We start from the raw sequence: 8,909 nt of genomic DNA on the forward strand, positions 1-8,909 counted from the left end.
TGATAGATTTTACAGTAGTTAGGAAAGGGGGAGAGATAGAGATGGGGGGGGGGGGGGGTGGGGGGGGGCGACACGCAGCAAAGGTCGTCGGGATCGGGACTCGAACCCGCGACACGCTGTCAGGCTGGATTACCAGCCTATTCAGTATTTAAGTCCGTCGTCATTTTTGTAGAGTATGTTGAATCTAGTTTGCATTATGAGGATTTATTTGACACAATAAAATAAAATGGCGATAGTATTCCATGTGGGACAGACGGCCTGTCACTGTCAGATTTGGGAGAGCAGCGCAGCTTTGTTGTTGCGAGGAAAGGAAAGCGGTAAAATGAGACTTTCGTGGTTGATTTCGTCTCAGATTTAGTCCGACGGAGCGTCACAGTATAACTCCATGGGGACACAAAAGCGACACAAAAGTAGGACCCGGAAGTATCTCAGGAGGGGGCGCTCACGTCACAGCTAAAATACTGAATAGGTGCCTCATCGACCGCTAGGCCAGGCCATTGCATTTGTTTTTAATTCATGAAAATATATATATTTTTTGCAACCCACAAATGAGTCCCATTTAGCCCACGTTTGGGGAAACAGTGGTCCAGACAGACAGACAGACAGACAGACAGACAGACAGACAGACAGGTTTGTGTACAGTACAGTACAGTACAGTACAGTACTTGCCTATGATCTGGATGATTTGTGCCAGCAGAACGCCATCGGTGACATCCTGCGTCAGATCCTTGATGAGTCGAGGACAGCCCGACTTGGCAAGGTAGTGGTTGGCCCAGTCAGTGTAGATCTGCACATGAGGGGGAGACAGAGGAGGAGACAGGGTGAGGCTCAGCACACCATCACATTACCACCATCACAACAGCACACCATCACATTACCACCATCACAACAGCACACCTTCACATTCAAATTTATATAGCACCTTAATCCAAGGCACTTTACATAGATTGTGCATCAATTCACTCATTCACACACACATTCACACACCGATGGCAGCGGAGGCAAAGGCACCAAGCAGCACACCAGGAGAAATTAGGGGTTCAGTGTCTTGCTCAAGGACACTTCGACACTAACTCTGGGTGAGCCCGGGTTCGAACTGGCAACCTTACGGTTACCATCCAGGCACTCTACCCCTGAGCCACCGCCGCACATTACCAATTCAATTCAATTCAAAGGGCTTTATTGGCATGAGAAAACATACGTTTACATTGCCAAAGCAGAAAGAACAATACAACAATACAGCAATACAATCAAAACAAAGATTATGTACTTTGTCAGAATCTTCAATAGATCAACTTCTATGTACCAAGATCACTCGATGCAGGTATAGTGCAGGAATATACACAATGATTAGTCTTTAGGGTGGTTGTGTTCCATTTGATATCCTTCTCCTATCACAGCAACTCACAAATCTTGCTGCTATGTTTGCACATTGTTGTACTTCGCCCAGCAGATATGGGAGTTTTTTGTCATTGGTCATGTTTTCAAAATCTCTGTGTGTGGTTGTAATCTGTGGGAAGTATGTGTCTCTGATGTCTTGGTACAATGGGCAGATGGTTAGGAAGTGTAGCTCGGTTTCCTTCATTTTGTGTGCAATGGGTGCATAGTCTGTCTTCTCTCGGGATACAGGTCTGCCTATGACAGCCTTTCTCCATCGCGAGACTGTGCTCACTGAGTCTGTACCTAGTCACACCATCATCACACCATCACAACAGCACACATCTCAGAGAAAGAGAGAGGGAGAGGAGTAGAGCCCGTCCTAGCCTACCGATTACCAACATGAAAAAAGAAAAGCACCACGTAGATTCTAATCAATTTCAGACAACTTTTAAGTTCTTCATAAATAGCAGATCTACAAGCTCACAATATGATGTGAGTTGTGTGGGTTTTTTTTTTTACTTTCTTTAAAACGGTGTAAAAGGACACATCAGCTACTGTTTGGCATATCTCGGTCTGGCTCTAGACAGGAGTATGTGATTAAAAGGTTTACAGAATGCAGAGAAAGTGAGATACATACTGTACAGTACAGTGTCATACCCTCTGACTCACCTGAGGACAAGTTCTTATAGCTTTGCCTGTTTGAGGTATGAGTGGAGTTTGTTTGTAGGACCACGCTGGGCGCGACCACACAGAATAACAAACTCAGACCTCCTCTCTCTCTCTCTCCTCTGCCGCGGTCCCAGCGAGCGACGGCTCCCCCGTTCAATATTAAGCAGCATATAAGGCCTGTTGAGAAGCTCTCTCCAAACACCGGGCTCCCAATACGTCTCTCCAACACAAACACAGATATTTCATATCAAAGCCTGTGGGGGCGTTTTGCTCAACGAGGCCACTAGGTTTAGGAACTTGCTCCACGGGGAGCACCAGAGGATATTGCCCCTTAACCCATTCTGACCTGAGATCAGATTCATACGAGGTTTTCCACTGGACACACACTGGTCTGACGAACCCATTCTGACCTGAGATCAGATTCATACTGAGGTTTCCACTGGACACACACACTGGTCTGATGAACCCATTCTGACCTGAGATCAGATTCTAAAAAATGTCAGTCGTTCTTCGATTTTTCAAAAAATAGCAGACCTACAAGCTCGTATCGCGCCACTCGGTGGCGCGATATGAGCTTGTAGATCTGCTATTTTTAAATAGCTAAAGCATAACGTGATGCCGACACCAAAATGAGTGCCTGGTCAGAATGGCTTAAAGGAAGGTAGAGCTCGTTAGCTAATCTTTCGTGTGGTCATTCTAAAACTCTTTAAGTGCTGCTTCATCTTTCAACGGAGCTCAAAAGCCCCCCGAATCACAGGCATTGCTTTTATACGCATGAGTGTCTATGTATGAGTGACTGATCTGGACAGCTGCTCGCTCAGGTTTTTATTTTTTTATTTTGCCGGGGTCTCAGTCCGGACTATAGTGTTGTGAATCGTATTGGGGGCTCGGGCTCAGGCACGGCTATAAGTCCTCTGAATCCCCCTAAGGTGGGTCGGGGAGGAAGAAAGCTCAGGGGAATTTGGGGAACAACAACTGTGCAACGGAGCATGCTGGGGGGACAGACTGCAGAGTGAAAATCAGTGTGAACTGTGAAGATAACCAAAGCTTTATAAAATGTCTAAAAGGACTTTTGGGCAACAGAGTTCTGCAGTGCATATAAAACACTCATTTTGAGGGCGTGTAGAATGTTGAGGAAGGCAATGATTTAAAGCCTTGTACGCCCTTCACATAAAGGCCTTCTTGGCTGCATAGATATGTTCAAGTCACAGTGATGCCTCCATCTTTTCAACGTTTTATTTGAGAATGCACTACTACGAATGTAACTAGCCTCGGAAACCCACACTTTAGGGTCTGCCTAAACTCGCAGGTCTGACAGTCTACAGCAGGGATGGGAAACTTTGACGATGGCGAGGGCCACTATATTTCCACACTCACTCCAGAGGGCCACTATATTTCCACACTCACTCCAGAGGGCCACTATATTTCCACACTCACTCCAGAGGGCCACTATAGTTCCACACTCACTCCAGAGGGCCGCTATATTTCCACACTCACTCCAGAGGGCCACTATTATTTCCACACTCACTCCAGAGGGCCGCTATATTTCCACACTCACTCCAGAGGGCCGCTATATTTCCACACTCACTCCAGAGGGCCACTATAGTTCCACACTCACTCCAGAGGGCCGCTATATTTCCACACTCACTCCAGAGGGCCACTATATTTCCACACTCACTCCAGAGGGCCACTATATTTCCACACTCACTCCAGAGGGCCACTATATTTCCACACTCACTCCAGAGGGCCACTATAGTTCCACACTCACTCCAGAGGGCCGCTATATTTCCACACTCACTCCAGAGGGGCCACTATATCTCCACACTCACTCCAGAGGGCCACTATATCTCCACACTCACTCCAGAGGGCCACTATATCTCCACACTCACTCCAGAGGGCCACTATATCTCCACACTCACTCCAGAGGGGCCACTATATTTCCACACTCACTCCAGAGGGCCACTATATTTCCACACTCACTCCAGAGGGCCACTATATTTCCACACTCACTCCAGAGGGGCCACTATATCTCCACACTCACTCCAGAGGGCCACTATATTTCCACACTCACTCCAGAGGGCCACTATATTTCCACACTCACTCCAGAGGGCCACTATATTTCCACACTCACTCCAGAGGGCCACTATATTTCCACACTCACTCCAGAGGGGCCACTATATCTCCACACTCACTCCAGAGGGCCACTATATTTCCACACTCACTCCAGAGGGCCACTATATTTCCACACTCACTCCAGAGGGCCACTATATTTCCACACTCACTCCAGAGGGCCACTATATTTCCACACTCACTCCAGAGGGGCCACTATATCTCCACACTCACTCCAGAGGGCCACTATATTTCCACACTCACTCCAGAGGGCCACTATATTTCCACACTCACTCCAGAGGGCCACAGTGCATATTACTGTCGTAGCAATAATAGCCGATCTACAAGCTCAAAAAGCTTATAGATCAGCAATTTTTGCTATATTTGAATTGAAAACCTGAATATTTTTTTGCTATTTTTTAATTGTAAAAAAAAAAAAAAAAAAAACGTTTTTTTAAACTATAAAATAAACTTTTTTATTGAATTTAAAATGCATGTAGTTATAGTTATGTTAACTTTATGAACTGTTAACATAACTACATTACACAAAAAGACAATAACATTTTAGTACTATAGTCATTTAATACTAGCCATGAAGTAATTAAAGCGAGTTTGGAATTGTATAACAGCTGAAATCAAATACTATATCAGTATTCTGATATTAACACGCGGGCCGCATTACTGAAGGTACAGGGGCCCGGCATGTGGCCCCCGGGCCGCCAGTTGCCCACCCCCTGGTTCTACAGTATGGTGGCCCTTTCCCAGAAAAACGCCCTTGTAAAAAAAAAACCTCGCATTCCTCATAATGTGATTATCCATCGCGCCCCCTCTGCCTCACACACCGCTCCCAATTAGCTGCATTTCTCTGGGCTTTGGGGAGGCGGGCGCTCTGGCTCTTCAAAGATGCCGCTTTCCCCAAACGCCGATCTGTTGTGGTTTCTGTCAACGACTTTCTCCATGATGAGAGCTCTTAAAAACCAAACCATGAGACGCAACGCGGGCATCGTCACCATCACACACACTGACAGAGTTAAACACGCACACACGCACACACACACGCACACCCACACACACACACACGCACACACACACACACACACACAGGAAACCGCATTCCACCAGGGGGCGAGTAGTAAACAAATAGCACAAAGAGTCACAATCTATTCTAAAGAGAATCTGAAGAGAGCGTGTCACCCATGGCTCCAGTCTACAGCAGTCTCAGAAAGCTCTACAGCCTAAAGTTATATACTTTGATTTTCTGTATTCTGTTGAAAATGTCTTATACTTTTGGCAAAGCGACAGACACTATAGGTTAGGCCAGGGGTTAGAGACGGCCAAGCGGTATCACCGCCGGCAGGTGGAGTTTGATTCCATGCACCTCTGTAGCAGAAGACATGTCTCCTCATGTAGCAGAAGACATGTCTCCTCTGTAGCAGAAGACATGTCTCCTAATGTAGCAGAAGACATGTCTCCTCTCCCCCTGCTTCCTAAAAAAGGAGCAGGGAGGGACAGACAATGAAGCCTGCATGCCGAGACAGGAGAGGAAGAAAAAAACAGAGATTGAGAGAGAGAGAGGAGAGAGAGAGACAGAACACTGTTTCTGGGGAAAAAGTGGGACTTTTCAATCACTTTCTTGACACCCATGGAGGGGGTGGATGGAGTAGAGAGAGAGAGAGAGAGAGAGAGAGAGAGAGAGAGTGAAGAAGTGTGTCTCGTTATGAACAGGGGACGGGGGAGCAATTCAAACACCTCTTGGACGGCAGCAGATCCAGAGGGAAGAATTAAATTAAGATTCACTGCATTTTACGTTGGACTGGTCATCTTGGTTCCCCTTGGTTGGTCAGGACGTGGCCTGCTCAATGTGGAGCTGAGCTGAGCTGAGAAGAGTAGCGTGTTCCTCCACATGAAAGCACGTTACGTCACGCTGCCACTCAAGTGATTACTGGCCAATCACAGCGCATCTTTTTCAGGGACTTACAGAATACAGACCCGAACATGCGCTCACACTGTGACGCTCACGCTCATGCGTCCGCGGGGTTTCGCAAAAGGAATCTTGGGAATGTTTTGCCCTCCCCTTGAGCACACATACGCTCCAGAGCCGGAAAGGGTGTGTATATGTTTATATGTCTATGACTAAACACACCACCAACTCCTACAGGTTGGTCAGGACGTAGCCCTGGAACATGACTGCCATGATGATTATGATGACAGTCATGCAGAAACGTTGCCCTGTTTTTGGCGCTCGCTGCATTTACAAGATTTCCTTATATATAAACATTGAGATTTCAAATATAAAGTACTCAGAATTTGTCCCACGGGTGTTAGTTAGTAGCAGCGCCAGCGATTATAATTGCTGCATCCCGCGTTGTTTAATAAAAAGCATTTTTGTCCGAGCTCCCCGGCTACTTTTTTCAAACGGGGTCGTTTGGGAAATCCACAGTTGCACACCGGGAGCGCACTCGCCTATTAGTCTGTATTGGCAGGGCGGTCAGCGTACCTATATCGAACACACCGAGTGCCACCCTCCTCCCGACCGATTGGGGCGCGTAGTTGAAAGCCAATGGCAAAATAACACCTCGGATAAAAATGCTTTTTATTAAACAATGCGGGATGCAGAAATTCTAATCGCTGGAGCTGCTACTAACTAACACCCGTGGGACACTTTGTGAGTACTTTATATTTTAAATCTGAATGTTTATATATACGGAAATCTTGTAAATGCAGCGAGCGCAAAAAACAGGGTGAAGTTTCTTCATGACTCTCGTATGAATACGAGAGTCATGAACCATGGCTAGTCAGGACGTGGCCTGCTCAATGTGGAGCTGAGCTGAGAAGAGTAGCGTGTTCCTCCACATGCGTCATGTAGGTCTGCTGCAGAAGGTCTGCACTGTGTATGGGCTGTCCTGTGACTTCACATGAATCAGAGGAAACACATGCTCACCTGCGGTACACCCTGCTCAACCAACCAACCAACCACAAGGTACTACGGTTCCTTTCTAATCTAACCTGGACCTTAATTCGACATGTGTGTGTCTGTCTGTGCACAAACTGCATGCACATGCACCATGTGTGTACCGCCTCTCTCTCTCTCTCTCTCTCTCTCTCTCTCTCTCTCTCTCTCACTGCCCTCTCTCACCTCTCCATTGTTTCTGCATGCGCTGCATGCGTCTCGCTCGCTCGCTGCTGGTTTTGCCGTATTCCGAGCCCCTCTTCGATGGGTTTATTAAGTCATGCGTCATTGTCTCGTGTTATGGTATATTCTCTCTCTCCGGACTCACCCCGGACGGACAGAGAGGCTGCAGCTCAGTAAGACAGAGAGGCTGCAGCTCAGAGAGACAGAGAGGCTGCAGCTCAGAGAGACAGAGAGGCTGCAGCTCAGTAAGACAGAGAGGCTGCAGCTCAGTGAGACAGAGAGGCTGCAGCTCAGTGAGACAGAGAGAGGCTGCAGCTCAGTGAGACAGAGAGGCTGCAGCTCAGTGAGACAGAGAGGCTGCAGCTCAGTGAGACAGAGAGGCTGCAGCTCAGTGAGACAGAGAGGCTGCAGCTCAGTGAGACAGAGAGGCTGCAGCTCAGTGAGACAGAGAGGCTGCAGCTCAGTAAGACAGAGAGGCTGCAGCTCAGTGAGACATAGAGGCTGCAGCTCAGTGAGACAGAGAGAGGCTGCAGCTCAGTAAGACAGAGAGGCTGCAGCTCAGTGAGACAGAGAGAGGCTGCAGCTCAGTAAGACAGAGAGGCTGCAGCTCAGTGAGACAGAGAGGCTGCAGCTCAGTGAGACATAGAGGCTGCAGCTCAGTGAGACAGAGAGAGGCTGCAGCTCAGTGAGACAGAGAGGCTGCAGCTCAGTGAGACAGAGAGGCTGCAGCTCAGTGAGACAGAGAGGCTGCAGCTCAGTGAGACAGAGAGGCTGCAGCTCAGTAAGACAGAGAGGCTGCAGCTCAGTGAGACAGAGAGGCTGCAGCTCAGTGAGACAGAGAGAGGCTGCAGCTCAGTGAGACAGAGAGAGGCTGCAGCTCAGTGAGACAGAGAGGCTGCAGCTCAGTGAGACAGAGAGAGGCTGCAGCTCAGTGAGACAGAGAGAGGCTGCAGCTCAGTGAGACAGAGAGGCTGCAGCTCAGTGAGACAGAGAGGCTGCAGCTCAGTGAGACAGAGAGGCTGCAGCTCAGTGAGACAGAGAGGCTGCAGCTCAGTGAGACAGAGAGGCTGCAGCTCAGTAAGACAGAGAGGCTGCAGCTCAGTAAGACAGAGAGGCTGCAGCTCAGTAAGACAGAGAGGCTGCAGCTCAGTGAGACAGAGAGGCTGCAGCTCTCCGCTGCCCTGTACAGTTGGCTGCAGAGCGCTACATACAACACACCCAACATCAGCATTAATGTCACACTGCTGCTGAGACCCATCACACACACACACATGGGCGTGCGCGCGCACACACACACACACACACACACACACACACACACACACACACACACGTGTCCTTATCAACCCATAGTAGTAGATGCAGTTTCTGTGAGCATGCACACACAGTGAGTAGAGGAACACATGCATGAGCGTACGCACACACACACACACACACACACACACGCACGCACGCACGCACGCACGCACGCACGCACGCACGCACGCACGCACGCACGCACGCACACACGCGCGCGCGCGCGCGTCCCTCGATCCTCTTGGCATTCAGAATCAATCCAAATAATTCCAGACAGTGTCCATCCAGGTAGCCGGGCATGCATCTCCCTCTCTCTCTCTCT

The 8,909-nt window shown here is 48.5% G+C and overlaps 1 protein-coding gene across 1 annotated transcript in view; it reads right to left on the bottom strand.

Moving 5' to 3' along the window:
* LOC310853156 (neuron navigator 3-like) overlaps window positions 1-7,397 on the bottom strand; it is a gene marked incomplete at both ends in the record, with an annotated part of 50,536 nt that extends 43,139 nt beyond the window's left edge. Inside the window, 3 exons of the mRNA XM_083757395.1 lie at window positions 670-787; window positions 1,673-1,683; window positions 7,295-7,397. Of these exons, the coding sequence (XP_083613521.1) occupies window positions 670-787; window positions 1,673-1,683; window positions 7,295-7,397 (232 nt within the window). The remainder of the gene's footprint in view (window positions 1-669; window positions 788-1,672; window positions 1,684-7,294) is intronic.
* Between the last annotated feature and the right edge of the window lie 1,512 nt (window positions 7,398-8,909).

Source organism: Protomyctophum parallelum (genome assembly GCF_964188405.1).
Source record: "Protomyctophum parallelum genome assembly, chromosome: 22".
In the NCBI taxonomy this organism is placed as follows: domain Eukaryota; kingdom Metazoa; phylum Chordata; class Actinopteri; order Myctophiformes; family Myctophidae; genus Protomyctophum; species Protomyctophum parallelum.